Source organism: Ornithorhynchus anatinus, chromosome X1 (genome assembly GCF_004115215.2).
Source record: "Ornithorhynchus anatinus isolate Pmale09 chromosome X1, mOrnAna1.pri.v4, whole genome shotgun sequence".
Classification (NCBI taxonomy): Eukaryota; Metazoa; Chordata; class Mammalia; order Monotremata; family Ornithorhynchidae; genus Ornithorhynchus; species Ornithorhynchus anatinus.
In genome coordinates, this window is record NC_041749.1 from 110,455,761 (window position 1) to 110,472,774 (window position 17,014).

Consider the following 17,014-nt stretch of genomic DNA (forward strand, 5'->3'; position numbering starts at 1 on the left):
ACTTTTACACCATCTCAGGAGGTTCTGCACATTGTTATTGGGGGGTGGGGGGAAGGGGGCGCTCGGTTCGGGAAAAACTCGAGAACTCCCTCCAGTTCTGCCAAGGCCAGTACAGGTCCTCTCACTGGCAAGCTCGGCTCAGCCCCCGAGAGGGCTTTGGCTCCAGATGGGGGGGGCCCCTCCCGAGGCCAATGAGAGCAAAGTCTCCTCCAGTGGAGTTGGGAAACCAGGCCCTGCCCTACCTACATCGATGGAGGAGAGGGCACCATGGGCCTGGAAAGAGAGCTTCTCAGAAGAGCTGAGGAGTTCTACTTCCCGGCTCTCTTGCCTGGGAGAGGCTTGGCCTGCCCACCTTTAGCATCAGAGGCCCGGGACCCTCTCTGGAGTCTACAGGAGGCCGTTCCCCAGCTCCCCCCAGTCCGGGGTCACTGCTGGACGGCTTGCAACCGTTTCTCCTCCCGCTGCTTCCGCATCCGCTCCTTGAAATCTTCCAGCTCTTTGCGCTGAGGAAGAGGAGTCGGGAGTGAGGGGGTAGGGACCTTGCGGGAGGGAGAGGCTGAGAGTAGCGCTCCCCCCCTCACCCCACCAGCTTAATTACCCTCCCCCAACCCTGAAGCCCAAACCCACCCTTCGGGGGCGGGGATCTGAGGCGGGGGGATTGGCCTTCTTGTTCTTCAACCAGCCTCAGAGAGCAAGAGAGACCTTGACCCAGAGTAGGACTTCCTGTCAGGCCCTCCTGGGGCTCCCCAGGTTGGGGCAGGCCAGGGGTCAGGGGGCCACCTGGGAATTTGCAGAATGCCTGTGGGACAGGGCCATCTATTCTCAGGCATTTTTCACATTCAAATTAAAATTCCAATCCCTAAAGGTTATTTCCTAGCTTCTCCCTCCCTAATTGCTCACGCTCACCCCCCTCGGTGACCTAGATCCATCCCAGCTCTAGAAATGAGTACTCGGTCAATGGGGGGTGGGCAGGGAAGGGCAGGGAGGGGAACAGGCCCAGTCTGGAACCCACTAGTCCTATTGTGGAAGAATAAGAATAATTGTGGTATCTGTGATGTGTTTACTATGGCCATGCACTGACCTAAGCATTGGGGAAGATACAAGATCATCAGGTCCCTGCCCCTGGCCCACGTGAGGCTCACAACCTAAATAGGAGGGAGAACAGGTATCGAATCCCCATTCTATTTGATGAGGAAACTTGGGCCCAGAGAAGTGAAGTGACTTCCCCAAGGTCACAGCAGACAAGGGGAAGAGCCGGGATTAGAATCCAACCTGCTCTGACCCCAGGAACACCTCCTCGATGGGGAACAGTTCTCCTGAGGCAAGAGACTCGAGGAACTGAAAGGGCCTCGGGATGGGGCCCGGGACCTCTCTGGGTTTGGTCTAAGCTCCGTGGTCCCCACGACTCAATTGTCCTCTCCCAGGTGCTTAGTACAGTGCTCTGCCCACAGTAAGTGGTCATTAAATACCATTGATTGACATCACCTGACAGACCCCCAACCCCACCCCCCCAGGGGTGCTCTAGAGAGCCGGGGGCCCGGGACTCACCTGGTCCTCCCGCTCAGGGGGGTAAATCTCCCTCTGCGGAGGAAAGAGAGAAAGAAACCATCACTCAGGAAGGTCAGAGAGATGGACAGACCCCATCATTCCCCACCTGAGTAGGGCCTGGACAGGGAAGCAGGGAGGGGGAAGGCCAGTGTTTTGGTGGAACACAGCCCGAGACCAATCTCACCTGGAGAGCCCCTGGGCCCGCAGGGACGGGATGACCGTCAGCCCCATGAGATCGTCACCGAGGGGGCGAAGCCAATGACCTTTCGGCCAGGGCAGGTAGCCCTCCCTGCCCCGCTGAGCCAGAAAAGGACCGGATTTTGGCTCCACTCCCGTGCCTGGCTGGCCAACTGTCAGCCTCCACCACCTTCTCCTTGGTCCTCCTGGGGCTCTGGGGTTGGCATGAGGGGCTGCCCTTGGCCTCAGAACCCCACGAGAGCTACCCATCTGCCCGCCTCAGTCCTGCCGGTTGTCCCGGGCATCCTGAAACCGGGAGACCAGCCCGTCCCGCGGGGTGCCCGCCACCCACCCCTCGGCCCCGGGCTGCTCGGGCCGAACCCTTAGTCCCAAAGGGCTTGAAAAGCAGCAGAGGAGGACGATGGAGAGCAAACAGCTCGGCGGGAAGGGTGAGTGCTGTTACCGGCCTCTCCTCTCTTCTTTTCCTCTTTCCCCTCCCATTGCCTCTCGGCCCCCCGAGGTCCCACCCTCCGCTGCCAAGCCCCAAGTTAACCCATACGCTCAAAATGCGAAGTGGGCACTCCTACACTGATCTGACCAGCTGGGCCTGAGTCTGAGTAAGTCAGAGTCCCAAGAATGAGGAGAGCCTTAACCCCTGAAACCACCGAACACAGCGAAGTCAGCCTCTGCTCTAACCCTTGTTCCCCTCCCAGAAGCTGGACAGGACTGACGAACTGGAGTGGGGCCCAGGTGCTCTGCTCTCCCAGCAGCCCACACCTTGCGCTTGATAACATATTCCTCAAAGTAGTCGGCCTGGTTGGAGATCCAGAACATGGCAACAGGGAAGGACAAGTATAACACCATCTAGGGGAAAAGGAGAGACAGGAAGGTTACAGAGAGAAGTGTTCGTGGGCTTGGGAAGAGGGGGGAGCCAGGGGGCTCTAGACTTTGACCTGGTTGGGAGCAGGAAACGTGCTTATCAACTCTGTTGCACCATACTCCCTCAAACACTCAGTACAGTGTTCTGCACAGTAAGGGCTCAATAAATACCATTGATTGAGGCTCTGGACATTACCATTCCTTTCCTCTCCCTCACCTTCCTTTTATCTCATTATTAGCTAGTTTGGATCTCATTAGGGGGATAAAGAGCAAGTGTTTTGGCTTGTGGGCCATCACATTCCAAAGGCCTGAGCATGTGTGAAGAAAAAAAAAGCTTACAAGGGCATAGAGCTGAGCGTGTGCAAAAAGCCAACAGCCATCTTCAAGTGCTCACTTTCCGACGTCTCCTTCCTCACTGCCTACAAACATGCCCACATCTCCCCATCCTAAAAAGTCCTTCTCCAGATCCCACAGCATCATCCAGTTATTGCCCCAGCTCCCTAGTAGCAGCAGTGACAGAAAAGGTATTTAGTGACTCCTAACATGAGAAGCAGCATGGTGTAGTGGATAAGAGCACAGGCCTGGGAGTCAGAAGGTCATGGGTTCTAATCTCAGCTCTGCCATTTTTCTGCTCTGTGACCTTGGGCAAGTCACTCCACTTCTCTGTGCCTGGGCTTGGGAGTCAGAGGTCATGGGTTCGAATCCCACTCTGCCCCTTGTCAGCTGTGTGACTGTGGGCAAGTCACTTCTCTGTGCCTCAGTTATCTCATCTGTAAAATGGGGATTAAGACTGTAAGCCTCACGTGCGACAACCTGATTCCCCTGTGTCTACCCCAGTGCTTAGAACAGTGCTCTGCACAGAGTAAGCGCTTAACAAATGACAACATTATTATTATTCTCGGAGCCTCAGTTACCTTATCTGGAAAATGGGGATCGAGACTGTGAGGCCCATGTGGGACAGGGACTTTGTCCAACCCTTGGAAGCAGCATGGTTTAGTCGAAAGAGCGCGGGCTTGGGAGTCAGAGCATGTGGGTTCTAATGCCGACTCCGCCACCTGTCTGTGTGACCTTGGGCAAGTCACTTCACTGGGCCTCAGTTACCTCATCTGTAAAATGGGGATTAAAAATGTGGGCCCCACGTGGGACAACCTGAATGCTTAGAACAGTGCTTGGCACATAGTAAGCACTTAACAGATATTATTATTCGTGGCTCAGTGGAAAGAGCCTGGGCTTCGGAGTCACAGGTCATGGGTTCGACTCCTGGCCCTGCCACTTGTCAGCTGTGTGACTGTGGGCAAGTCACTTAACTTCTCTGTGCCTCAGTTACCTCATCTGTAAAATGGGGATTAACTGGGAGCCTCACGTGGAACAACCTGATTACCCTGGATCTACCCCAGCGCTTAGAACAGTGCTCTGCACATAGTGCTTAACAAATACCAACATTATTATTATCACATCTCCTCCAACTAAGCCTTCCCTAACTAAGCCCTCATTTCCCGTATCCACCTTTCTCTCAGAGCTGATTATGCACTTGGCTGTGTACCCCTTAGCACTTTGATATTCACCCCAGCCCCACAAAACTTCCAATAATAAGTAACAATAATAATGATGGCATTTGGCTTACTATGTAGCAAGAACTGTTCTAAGCACTGGGGTAGATACAAGGTAATCAGGTTGTCCCATGTGGGGCTCACAGTCTTAATCCCTATTTTACAGATGAGGTAACTGCGGCACGGAGAAGTTAAGCGATTTGCCCAAAGTCACCCAGCTGATAAATGGCAGAACTGGGATTAGAACCCACGACCTCTGACTCCCAAGCCTATGCTCTTTCCACTTTTCTTCTATGCTTCTACATTTGTCCAAATCCTTATGCTCTTCTATTTCTAATTTATTTTAATGTCTGTCTCCCCCTGTAGACTGTAAGCTCCTTAAGGGCAGGGATCGTGTCTTCCAACTCTATTATACTGTACTCTCCCAAGTTCTTAGTACAGTGCTCTGCATACAGTAAGTGTTCAATAAATATCACTGATTGAGTACCCACTGGGTACAATGCACTATACAAAAAAGCACTCCCTTCTCCCGCTCCTGTCCAAACTCCTCAAACAGACTGTACACAATCACGATCACCCCATCCTCTCTTCCAACTCAATTGATCAATCAGTGGTATTTATTGAGCACTTACTATGTACTAAACACCTGAAAGAGTACAATACACATTCCCTGCCCATAAAAGGCTTACAGCCTACAGGGGAACTCCTTTCTTGACCCTCTATAATCCAGTTTCCACCCTCTTTGCTCTTTTGCGATGGCTTTCGCCAAATCACTAATAACCTCCTTCTTGCCAGATCTAACAGACTCTACTTTATCCCAATCCTTCTCAAGTGCTCGGCTTTGGCAATGTGGGCCAGCCCCTTCTCCAGGTTTTTCTGACACTGTCCTCTTTTGGTTCTCTTCCAACCTCTATGGCCGATCCTTCTCGGTTTCCCTCCGCTGCCTTTCATTCCCTAGCTGCAGGTACCCCTCAGGGCTCAGTTCTGGATCATCTCCTCTTCTCTACATACGCTGTCTCCCTTGGGGAGCTCGGGCCTTCTCATGGCTTTAACTACCACCTCGATACTATAATATGTGACTCCCAAATTTATGTCACTAGCCTGGAACTCTCTCCTCTGCAAAGTCACATCTCCTCCTGGCACATAGTAAGCTTTTCGTAGTTAAATATCAAAACGACCTTTATAGTGCTCTCCCCACTTTCGATTCCCCCTCTGTGACTGTCACCTAAGCCCTCAACCCCCACCCACTATCTCCTTATACTCCATCGCTTGACTTCTCGGTGCCTCAGTTACCTCATCTGTAAAATGGGGATTAAGACTGTGAGCCTCAAGTGGGACAACCTGATTACCCTGTATCTACCCCAGCGCTTAGAACAGTGCTAGGCACATAGTAAACGCTTAACAAATGCCAACATTATTATCTCCTATGGAGTATAAGGACATATGTCCATCGCCTTATACTCCACTACTTCCTCCTATCGGTAATATATTGCAGTGTTTGTCTCCCCTGCTAGATTCTAGGGTCCTTGAGGGCAGGGATCTAATTGCATTAGTACAGTACCTTGCACATGGTAAACGCTGAACAAGTACCATAATTATTATTAGTATTATTCGTGCTGCTTAAACTGTGTGGGGCAGGGACTGTGGCCGACCTGATTATCCACTATCCACCCCCAGCACTTAGAAGAGTGCTTGACCCCATATTAAAGTGCTTCATAAATACCACAATTATTATTTGTACTAATGCTAGGGTACTCTCCCACGTGCCTAGTACAGTACTCTGCACACAAAAGGTGCTCAAGAAATAGGACCACCTGATAAGACTGGCCTCTTGCTCAAAGACAGCGTGGCTTAGTGGAAAGAGTACGGGCTTGGGAGTCAGAAGACATGGGTTCTAATCCCGGCTCCGCCGTCTGTCTGTTGTGTGACCTTGGGCAAGCTAATTCATTTCTCTGGGCCTCAGTTATCTCGTCTGTAAAATGGGGACGAAGACCGTGAGCCCCACGTGGGACAACCTGATGATCTTGTACCTGACCCAGCACTTAGAAGACTGCTTGGCACATATGCCATTATTATCCCTTACCTCATCCCACACCTAACCCCTCTCCCAGGGGAAACCAACGCCCCCCCCAAACTGGGTCCCAAAGTCTTTAGTTCATTCAATAGTATTTATTGAGTGCTTACTATGTGCAGAGCACTGTACTAAGCGCTTGAATGATGGTATTTGTTAAGCGCTTACTATATGCAAAGCACTGTTCTAAGCGCTGGGGGGCTACCAGGTGATACCAACATTATTATTATTATTGGGGAAGGAGCGTGGCTCAGTGGAAAGAGCCTGGGCTTTGGAGTCAGAGGCCATGGGTTCGACTCCCGGCTCTGCCACTTGTCAGCTGTGTGACTATGGGCAAGTCACAACTTCTCTGTGCCTCAGTTACCTCATCTGTAAAACGGGGATTAACTGTGAGCCTCACGCGGGACAACCTGATGACCCTGTATCTCCCCCAGCGCTTAGAACAGGGCTCTGCACAGTTAGCGCCTAACAAATACCAACATTATTATTATGAGGTTGTCCCACATGAGGCTCACTGTCTTAATCCGCATTTTCCAGATGAGGTCACTGAGGCCCAGTGAAGTGACTTGCCCAAAGTCACCCAGCTGACAAGTGGCGGAGCCGGGATTCGAACCCCTGAACGCCCAGTTACTCCCCAACTCGGGCTCTTTCCACTTTAGTCAAAGCGCCGCATGGAATTGGGAGGTGAGGGTGCGAACACCCTGATTATTATTATTATTAAATTCTCCCTCCGAGCTCCCACTGACCCGAAAGACTTCCAGCTTCACCCCCATCTTGGTCCGGGCAGGATTTTCCCTTCGCCTCGGCAATGGCGGGGAGCGGCGCAGCCCCTTTTTCGCCACCCCGCAACAATCCGGCCTCCCATTGGTGGACCCCGATCCGGAGCCCGTGCTCGATTGGCGGCCACTGCGGCGCGACCGTCGCCACTTCCGGTCTTCCTCCTCGGGCCGAGGCCGGCCAAGATGGCCGCCGCCGAGCGACGACAGTCCACCTTTCGGCCTATAGGAGCGGCCGCTCTCCCTAGCCGGGGCGGGGACGCCTGACGAAATCGCCGTGCGCGGCGGCGGGCTGGACGGTAGGTGACGAACTCAACTAGACGAACATGCCGGAGGCGGCGGCGGCCCCCGAGCCCGAGTCGGAAGTCGAAGTCAAAGCCCAGGCTAAGATCAAGGCTGGAGCCGGCCCCCGACCCGAGCGGACCGACATCTTCTTCGTGAGTCCGGGAGTCGCCCTACCGTCAGCATCGTCGGTGGCGTTTGGGGACCGCTCAAGGTGTACGGAGAGAAACAGCGTGGCTCCGTGGCAAGAGCCCGGGCTTGGGAGGCAGAGGCAGCGTGGCTCAGTGGCAAGAGCCCGGGCTTGGGAGGCAGAGGTCATGGGTTCGACTCCCGGCCCTGCCACTTGTCAGCTGTGTGTGGGCAAGTCACTTCACTTCTCTGGGCCTGTTACCTCGTCTGTAAAATGGGGATTAACTGTGAGCCTCACGTGGGACAACCTGATCACCCTGTATCTACCCCAGCGCTTAGAACAGTGCTCTGCACATAGTAAGCGCTTAACAAATACCAACATTATTATTATTAATCCCGCCTCTGCCACTTCACTTCTCTGGGCCTCAGTGACCTCATCTGTAAAAAGGGGATTAAGACCGTGAGTCCCACGTGAGACAGCCTGAATACTTTGTATCCCAGCGCTTAGAACAGTGCTTGGCACATAATAAGCGCTTCACAAATACCACCGTTAATAATAATAATAGTTATATTAAGCGCTTACTATGTGCTGAGCACTGTTCTAAGCGCTGGGGGAGATACAGGGTAATCAGATTGTCCCACGTGGGTCTCACTTTTTTTTTAAATCCCCATTTTTAATAATGTTGGTTTTTGTTAAGCGCTTACTATGTGCCGAGCACTGTTCTAAACTCCGGGATAGATACAGGGTAATCAGGTTGTCCCACATGAGGCTCACAGTCTTCATCTTCATTTTCCAGATGAGGTAACTGAGGCCCAGAGAAGTGAAGTGACTTGCCCAAAGTCACCCAACTGACAGGCAGCAGAGCCGGGATTCGAACCCACGCCCTCTGACTCCCAAGCCCGGGCTCTTGCCGCTAAACCACGCTGCTTCTCATTCTTATTGTTACTAAATACTCGGGAGGGCCCCAGAAAGTTAGTGAACATTCCTGCCCTCGAGGATCTTTCAATCTAGCGAGGGATCACGAAGAGAGACTTCAATTACCGATTGGGGGCGGGGAGGAACAGTATATGAGATACATGCGTAAGTGCCCCGGGGGTTGTGGTAGTTTAAGTGCTTAGATTATGAAGGGACTAAAGCGATAGTTGGAGAGGTGAGATTAATTCGGGTAAGCTTCCCGGAGGAGATGTGATGATCGTAGTAGAGTTTTGAAGATCGGTGGTATTTATTAAGTGCTTGGGTGAAGAGCACTGTATTAGACATTAGGCCAGAGTTTGGGAGACCTGTTCCCTGTCCATAAGGAACGTAGAGGGGAGACAGACATTAAAGTAAGCTGCTAATAGGAGAAGTGGCAGAGTGTAAAGATATGGACATAAGTGCTGTCAGGGTGAGATGAGTTTCAAGTACTTGAAGGAAATGTGTGGGCAACGTAGAAGGGAGGGCGAATAGGAGAAATGAGGACTTAGGTAAGACCTCTTGGAGGAGATGCGATTTTAATAAAGCTTTGAAGGTGGGGAGAATGATGGTTTGTTGGATGGTGAGGAGACTTCCAGGCCAGAGGCAGGATGTGGGCAAGAGGGCAGCAGCAAGACAAGAGATCGAGGTTCAGTGAGTAGGTTGTTGTTAGAGGAGCAAAGTGTGCATGCTGGGTCAAAGCAGGAGATCAGTTAGGTGAGATAGGAGAGGGCCAGCTGATTGCTTACAGCCAGCGGTAAGGAGTTTCTGTTAGACACAGAGTCGGATGGGCAGCCCTTGGAGGTTTTTGAAGAGTGGGGAGATGTGGACCCCTTGGTTTTTTAGGAAAATGATCTGGGTAGCAGAGCAAAGTAAGGACTGCAGAGAGGAGAGACAGGAGGCAGGGGAGGTCAGTGAGGAGGCTGATCCCGCAGCTGATGAGGGCTGTGATAGGAGTTTTGGATTCGCGTGACAGCCGTTTGGATGGAGAGGAAGGGGTAGGTTCTAGAGGTGTTGTGAAGGCAGAATGGGTGGGATGCGGTGACAGACTGAATATACAACAATAATAATACTGGTATTTGTTAAGAGCTTACTATGTGCCAGGCATTGTTCTAAGCACTAGTCGAATGAGAGAGATAAAGTCGAGAAAAATATACAGGCACATGAGATGGGGTGGATGATGATGTCAACAGTGACGGGAGCAAAGTGTGCAGGCTTGGTTATAGTGGGAGAGGAACAAGGCTAGGTAGGAGGAAGAGAGATGATTGCCTTACAGCCGACGGTCAGAAGTTTTTGTTTGATGCAGAGTGGGGAGCTGGGTGCAGAACAGTTTTTTTAGAAAAATGATGCAGGCAGCAGAGTGAAGTATGGACTGGAGAAGGGAAGGGCCGGAGGCAGGGAGGTCAGCGAAGAGGCTGATCCAGTAGTGGGGATGGGAAATGGCAAATGGCTGGACCAGCATGGTGGCCGTTTGGGTGGAGAAGAAGGGACGGATGACGTATCCTGGAGATATCACGGAGGAAGTACTGTCAGGATCTGGTGACAGACTGGATGGAGGTGGGGGTGGGGTGGGGGGGAGAGTGTCAAAATAAAAAAGAGAAGGGAGTCACGGATAATGCCAGAGTTACAGGCTTGAGAGAGATGGGGAGGATGGTGGTGTTTTCGACAATGGTGGGAAAGCGAGGTGGAGGTGGGGAATTGGGAGGGAAGATGAGGAGTTCCATTTTTGACAGTCGAGCCTGGGGTTCCAGCGAGACATCCACAAAGAGATGGCCTGGAAGCAGAAGTGCCTCAGATTACAGAAAAGAGAGGTTGATTTGGGGGTCATCCTCAGCTATTTAAGCCCCACTGAGGGCAGCAATGTGCAGGCGCTTAGTAAAATCTTTCACCTTCAACAAATCTTGTTGATTGATTGGTTGATTTCATCCGGAGGTGGAGGACCCTCTAATGAGAGCTCTCCCCCAGGGACTGATCTCATATACTATCCCCCAAACCTGGCCCGGGAACAACTGTGAGGGGAGCAGCAACACCCCCTTCCTCCACTGGCCCCTACGCGGTTTGGGGACGGGGTCGGGGAAGGGGGCGATGATGGTGATGACCCTGCCTGAACCCTTCCCAGCTCCCGCCCATGACCCCCGGGGTTTCCCACCCTCTCCCCAGGAAGAGGAGGATCTGCAGTATGAGGAGGAGATCCTGCGGAACCCCTTTTCCGTCAAGTGCTGGTTCCGCTATATCGAGTTTAAGCAGAGTGCCCCCCGCCATGCGCTGAACCTGCTGTACGAGCGGGCCCTCAAGGAGCTTCCGGGCAGGTGAGCATCCCTGCCCTGCCTGCCTTTTCCTCTCTCCCTCTCGGGCCCCAGACTCTCTCCCCTGTCCCTTCTGGGTCAGGATGGGGCCCCAAGGGGAGCCAAGGCCCCTTGGGTCTGACTGGGGAAACTGATGGCAGAGGCCCACCTCCAGGCCTGTCATGTATGGCTAGAGCCCAGGCCCGGGAGTCAGAAGGTCATGGGTTCTAATTCCAGCTCTGTCTCCTGCCTGCTGTGTGGCCTTCGGCAAGTCACTTCACTTCTCTGGGCCTCCGTTACCTCATCTGTAAAATGGGGATTAAGACCTTGAGCCCCACGCGCGACAGGGACTGTGTCCGACCCGATTTGCTGGTATCCACCCCAACACTTAGTACGGTGCCTGGCACGCAGTAAGTGCTTAACAAATACAGCTGTTGTTGTTACCGTCTCCATTGTGTCGCAGTTACAAGCTGTGGTATCACTACCTGAAGGCCCGGCGAGGCCAGGTGAAGTCCCGCTGTGTGACTGACCCAGCCTATGAAGACGTCAACAATTGTCATGAGCGAGCACTGGTGTTCATGCACAAGGTCAGGAGGTGGGGAACCGGGGCGGGCGGGTCGTGCCAGGCCTGGACCAGGGAGACCCAGACGGGGACTGAGGCGGAAGGGAGCCCCGGAGTCTCACCGCCAGCTGTCTCCGAGCTGGGGTCGAGCTCCCTCCCCCTGCCTTCCCGCCAGATGCCTCGCCTGTGGCTGGATTACTGCCAGTTCCTGATGGAGCAGGGCCTCATCACCCGCACCCGCCGCACCTTCGACCGGGCTCTGCGGGCCCTGCCCATCACCCAACACCCACGCATCTGGCCCCTCTACCTGCGCTTCGTGCGCCTGCACCCGCTGCCGGAAACGGCCGTGCGAGTGTACCGCCGCTTCCTCAAGGTGAGCCCACGGGTCGACCCGAGCCCCCTCCCCTGCTTCCCACCCAGAGACTCCATCCCTTGCTCGTTCCCCACCGGGGCCCACCTTGCTTTTTAATTTATGCCCCCTACATCTTCCGCTTCCTTTGGCATTCTCTTTACTCTCCATCCTCCCGCTCTACCTGACCAACCTGGGCCAAGTGAGGGAAAGGGATCGGCCGGGGGGTGGGGAGCTTGAGGCTGATGGATGGTTGGTGGGGTCTTCAGCTGAGCCCCGAGAGCGCAGAGGAATACATCGAGTACCTGCGCTCCATCGACCGGCTGGACGAGGCTGCTCAGCGCCTGGCAACCGTCGTCAATGATGAGCGCTTCATCTCAAAGGAGGGCAAATCCAACTACCAGGTCAGGTTCCACCCGATGGTGAATAAGAATTGTAGTATTTGTTAAGTGCTTACTGTTTGCCCAGTCCCATGCTCAGCTCTGGGATAGATGCGAGGTGATCGGGGAGGAAGAATGGGCGTTGAATCCCCGTTTTGCAAATGGGGAAACGGAGGCCCAAAAGCCTCCAGAAGCCAAGGGAAGGAGTGGGGATGAGAACCCAGGTCCTCTGACTCCCAGGCATGGGCTCTTTCCACTAGGCTGTGCCGCTTCTCCAAACTCTTATCCTTGGGGGCATGGGAGGAGATGGGGAAGCCAGTGAGTTGGGGAGACACCAGGACAGGAGTCGGGCTAGGTCCTGCGTGGAGAGTTGGTTGGCTAGCCCCTCTACAGAACTGTGTGGTTTCGGGTCTGGGAGTTTTCCGGGGTTTTTTTCCTACTTGGTGGTGTAGCTCGGATGTGGCCTCAGGCTTCACTCTGGGGGCGGGGGGGGAGGGGAGCGGGTGTCAGAGGTCCTTCTGGAGAAACGCTCAGCACTCCTGCAAAAGCAGCACAAAATGGCACCCAGGACCTCAACAGATCCCACTGGGGGCCATGGAGGGCATCTCCTCCCCGGCGGGAGGGCCGGAGAGGCCCGGACTCTGACCTTTTCTCTGGCCCCACAGCTGTGGCACGAGTTGTGTGACCTGATCTCCCAGAACCCAGACAAGGTCCAGTCCCTGAATGTCGGCGCCATCATCCGCGGGGGTCTCACTCGCTTCACCGACCAGCTAGGCAAGCTCTGGTGCTCGCTGGCTGACTACTACATCCGCAGCGGCCACTTCGAGAAGGTGCCGCGTCTGGTGGTGGGGGAAGGGGCGGTCGTGAGGCCACACATACGCTCACACATGATGGGGGTGCGGGGCACCTTCCCAACATGCCGCCGACTGGTTTTCAGGCCCGGGACGTGTACGAGGAGGCGATCCAGACGGTGGTGACCGTGCGGGACTTCACCCAGGTGTTTGACAGCTATGCCCAGTTTGAGGAGAGCATGATCGCCGCCAAGATGGAAACCACCTCGGAGCTGGGGCGGGAGGAAGAGGGTGAGACCAGGAGCTGGGGGTGGGTGGCTCCCTGAAGCCCGGGGTGGGGGGTTTTCTAACCTGTTGCCCCGCTTCACCCTCCCCCTCTGCGTGCCCTCAGATGATGTGGACCTGGAGCTGCGGCTGGCCCGGTTCGAGCAGCTCATCGGCCGGCGGCCCCTGCTGCTCAATAGCGTCCTGCTGCGCCAGAACCCCCACCACGTGCACGAGTGGCACAAGCGCGTCAAGCTACACGAGGGCCAGCCCCGAGAGGTGAGCGGGCGCCCCCCCCATTTCCGCCCACACCTGGAGCCTCGCCCTCTTCCCCAGCCGTCGGCTTCACCCCCGGAGTCCGGTCTTTCCCGGGCGTTGGCCCGGGACTCTCCCATCTCTCTCTCATTCCCCGCGTCGCCTCATCTCTCTTTCCAGATCATCAACACCTACACAGAGGCCGTGCAGACGGTGGATCCCTTCAAGGCCACGGGCAAACCCCACACGCTGTGGGTGGCCTTTGCCAAGTTCTATGAAGACAACGGGCAGCTGGAGGATGTGAGGCCTAGGGGCCGGGGGTGGGAACCGGGGGAAAGGGCGCTGGAATCCGGGGCTGGCGGCGGAGGAACCGAGCACCACCCCCATTCCCTTCCAGGCCCGCACCATCTTGGAGAAGGCCACCAAGGTGAACTTCAAGCAGGTGGATGAACTGGCCAGCGTGTGGTGTGAGTGCGGGGAGATGGAGCTGAGACACGAAAACTACGACCAGGCCCTGCGGCTGTTGCGGGTAAGGGCCCGTGGGGGGGGCGGGCAGGCGGGCGCGGCAGTGAGAGGGGGGCGGGCGGGCACTCAGGGCGTCTTGTACCTCCCCGCAGAAAGCAACCGCCCTGCCTGCCCGCCGAGCCGAGTACTTTGACAGCTCGGAGCCCGTGCAGAACCGCGTCTACAAGTCTCTGAAGGTGTGGTCTATGCTGGCCGACCTGGAGGAGAGCCTGGGCACCTTCCAGGTGAGGCTCTCCCACCGTCGCCACAGCCAACCCCTACCTCTGGCCCGCCGCCGCCGGGGGCCGCTCCCCACTCTGCCTCTCCAGGACCGCCTAGGCTCCTGAATCAGCCACAAGCTGCCCCAGCGGGAACCCTCCCGCCCCCCCCCCCGCCCCTCCCATCATTGAGCACCCAGCACCGGCTGCTCCTCAGACCTGCCTCACCCCCCACCGCCCGCACCACCTCCCACAACCCTCTCGGAGGTTCTGTGGCCTCCCTCCTCTGTAACCGCCCACCTCCCCCGGCCCACCCTAACCCCACCCAGTCCACCAAGGCTGTGTATGACCGCATCCTGGACCTGCGCATCGCCACGCCCCAGATCGTCATCAACTATGCCATGTTCCTGGAGGAGCACAGCTACTTCGAGGAGAGCTTCAAGGTCAGGGGCCCCGGGGCTCAAGGGAGCATGGCCCAGGCACTTGAGTCCCTACCCCCTAAGAGCGTTGATTCTCACCCCAGCCCCAAGGCACTTTGGTCCATCTCCTTATATTCTGCCGCTTCTCCTAGATGTGATTTCTTTTAACTTCTCTCTCCCCTACCAGACTGTGAGGCTCCTTGAGGGGAAGGGTCTACCACTAGAGCCTCCCACCCCTATGCCCCCCCCCCCCCAGTACTCGGTGCAGGGCGCTGCACTCAGCGAGCGCTCAGTACCACGGATCGACGGATGGAGGGGGGCAGGCGCGTCCCTTCCAGGTCCTGAGCGTCCACTGTGCGTCCCCACCCTAGGCCTACGAGCGCGGCATCTCGCTCTTCAAGTGGCCCAACGTGTCAGACATCTGGAGCACGTACCTAACCAAGTTCATCGCCCGCTACGGGGGCCGCAAGCTGGAGCGGGCGCGGGACCTGTTCGAGCAGGCGCTGGATGGCTGTCCTCCCAAATATGCCAAGAGTGAGGCCAGGGGCGGGAGGCAGGGGGCAGGGGGCGGGCCGGGGTTCCCCTCAGGGCAGCGCTGACCCACTCTCTCCCCCAATCGCCCTTCTCCCCCAGCCCTGTACCTGCTGTATGCGCGGCTAGAGGAGGAGTGGGGCCTGGCCCGGCACGCCATGGCCGTGTACGAGCGGGCCACCCGGGCCGTGGAGCCCGGCGAGCAGCATGACATGTTCAACATCTACATCAAGCGGGCAGCCGAGATCTACGGCGTGACCTATACCCGCAGCATCTACCAGAAAGCCATTGAGGTGGGGGCCTGGATTCGGGGTGGAGGGGGTGGTGGGAGAGGTCATTTTAGAGCCGCCACCCTTCTCCCTGATCCTTTCGGGAGCTGGCGGAGTAGAGAGGGGGTGGGGGCTGCTGGTATCTGTTAGCGGGCCGCTAGCTCCCAGCACAGGCTGGGTGGGGCCGCAACAGGTCTCCGGCCTGTGCAGGACCCCAGGAAACCCGTGGGCCGACTGGCTGCCGAGCCACCCACTGACGGCCCCGCCCCTCTCCTCCCTTCAGGTGCTCTCAGATGAGCACGCCCGAGAGATGTGCCTCCGCTTCGCCGACATGGAGTGCAAACTGGGGGAGATCGACCGAGCCCGCGCCATCTACAGCTACTGTTCCCAGATCTGCGACCCCCGTGTGGGTGCCGGCGGTGGGCGGGGGCGCTAGGGGCGCAGCAGGGGTGGGAGGGAGCCGGCGGGGGAAGGCCCACTCACGCCCTCTCTCCCCTCCCCGCCTCCAGACGACAGGGGCCTTCTGGCAGACGTGGAAGGACTTTGAGATCCGACACGGGAATGAGGACACGATCCGGGAGATGCTGCGGATCCGCCGCAGCGTCCAGGCCACGTACAACACCCAAGTCAACTTCATGGCCTCCCAGATGCTCAAGGTTTACAGCAATGCCACGGGCACCGGTGAGAGCCCGCCTACTCGTGCCCCCTGCCCCCGGGATTGCCGACGAGCGGCCGGGCCCGTAGCCACCAGCGGTGGTGATGACGAGGGGGCTGGGGGTGGCCGTGGGGCAGATGGCCGAGTCCAGCTCTACCCCACTCACCTTCCTCTTTGCTTGCCCAGTGTCTGACCTGGCCCCGGGTCAGAGCGGACTGGACGACATGAAGCTGCTGGAGCAGAGGGCCGAGCAGCTAGCAGCCGAGGCTGAGCGGGACCGAGCCCCCAGGACCCAGGGCAAGATCCTCTTTGTCAGGTGAGCGGCCGGGCCACCCGGGCCCTTGGAAGGGAGGGTTAGGTTGGGGCTGTTGCTACCGTCTCTCCGGGTGTGGGCATGTCTCTGGGGAAGCAGCTTGGCCTAGTTGATAGAACACAGGCCTGGGCATCAGAAGGACCTGGCTTCTAGTCCCGGCTCCACCGCTTGTCTGGTGGGTGACCTTGGGCAAGTCACTTCACTTCCTCAGTGCCTCAGTTACCTCATCTGTAAAATGGGGATTGAGAGTGAGCGCCCCATGTGGGACAGGGACTGCATCCTCGCGCTTAGTACAGTGCCTGGCACACGGTAAGCGCTTAACAAATACCACAATTATCATCATGGGCCAGGAGTGACGCCTCCCGCCACGAGCTGGCTGAGCTGGCCCAGCAAGCCAACCCTGAGGAGATTCAACTAGAGGAGGAGGAAGATGAGGAGGAAGAGCTGCAGCCCAATGGTGAGTAAAGGGGCCCAAAGCGACGGGGATTGGGTGCGGGGGGGAGCAGCCTCACGGCAGAGGCCTCTGACTCCCCCTTTCCCTTCTCACAGAGGTGCAGCTCGAGCAACAGAGCATCCCGGCCGCTGTCTTTGGGGGGCTCAAGGAAGACTGAGCCCGCCCTCCCCCTTTCCCCCCCACCCCCCACCTTGCTAATAAAAATGGGTTTGTAATTCTGCCTCCTTTCCCTTTCTCTTGCCAGGGGTGGGCCACGGCCACTCTGCCTGTCCCGCTTCTGGCAAGGAAGGATCAGAGAGCCCCGGCCCAGGCAGGAGGGCAGTAATGGTGTACCTCCTCCCTTCCCCGAGCCTCGACTGGGCTCTTTGCTTCTCCCTCAAGGCAGGGAGCCAGGATGAGAG

The 17,014-nt window shown here is 56.5% G+C and overlaps 2 protein-coding genes across 2 annotated transcripts; one reads left to right on the plus strand and one right to left on the minus strand.

Moving 5' to 3' along the window:
• Positions 1-14: 14 nt before the first annotated feature.
• Positions 15-7,173, minus strand: LOC114806547 (protein PET100 homolog, mitochondrial). The gene is made up of 4 exons (XM_029051577.2): positions 6,972-7,173; positions 2,503-2,589; positions 1,549-1,581; positions 15-503 (listed from the first exon to the last, which is right to left on the minus strand). The coding sequence occupies exons 1-4, from the start codon at positions 6,996-6,998 to the stop codon at positions 426-428; spliced, it is 225 nt and encodes a 74-aa protein (XP_028907410.1). The 5' UTR covers positions 6,999-7,173; the 3' UTR covers positions 15-425.
• Positions 7,174-7,205: 32 nt separating this feature from the next.
• Positions 7,206-16,828, plus strand: XAB2 (XPA binding protein 2). The gene is made up of 19 exons (XM_029051565.2): positions 7,206-7,438; positions 10,525-10,673; positions 11,113-11,236; positions 11,387-11,584; positions 11,830-11,964; positions 12,606-12,770; positions 12,878-13,022; positions 13,123-13,274; positions 13,431-13,550; positions 13,648-13,779; positions 13,868-13,999; positions 14,302-14,415; positions 14,763-14,925; positions 15,025-15,215; positions 15,475-15,597; positions 15,701-15,872; positions 16,033-16,162; positions 16,510-16,616; positions 16,709-16,828. Exons 1-19 carry the CDS (start codon positions 7,328-7,330, stop codon positions 16,768-16,770), a joined length of 2,625 nt encoding a protein of 874 aa, XP_028907398.1. The 5' UTR covers positions 7,206-7,327; the 3' UTR covers positions 16,771-16,828.
• The last annotated feature ends 186 nt before the right edge of the window (positions 16,829-17,014 follow it).

What these genes read in the sequence shown, in the direction of transcription:
- LOC114806547 (XM_029051577.2), bottom strand. Translation starts at nt 6,998, where the DNA reads ATGGGGGTGAAGCTGGAAGTCTTTCGG. An exon ending in TGAAGCTGGAAGTCTTTCGG is followed by an intron (nt 2,590 to 6,971) that starts GTCAGTGGGAGC and finishes CTTTTCCCCTAG; the next exon opens with ATGGTGTTATACTTGTCCTT. An exon ending in CCCCTGAGCGGGAGGACCAG is followed by an intron (nt 504 to 1,548) that starts GTGAGTCCCGGG and finishes CCTCTTCCTCAG; the next exon opens with CGCAAAGAGCTGGAAGATTT.
- XAB2 (XM_029051565.2), top strand. Translation starts at nt 7,328, where the DNA reads ATGCCGGAGGCGGCGGCGGCCCCCGAGCCCGAGTCGGAAGTCGAAGTC. An exon ending in AGGCCCTGCGGCTGTTGCGG is followed by an intron (nt 13,780 to 13,867) that starts GTAAGGGCCCGT and finishes ACCTCCCCGCAG; the next exon opens with AAAGCAACCGCCCTGCCTGC. An exon ending in CAGCAATGCCACGGGCACCG is followed by an intron (nt 15,873 to 16,032) that starts GTGAGAGCCCGC and finishes TTGCTTGCCCAG; the next exon opens with TGTCTGACCTGGCCCCGGGT.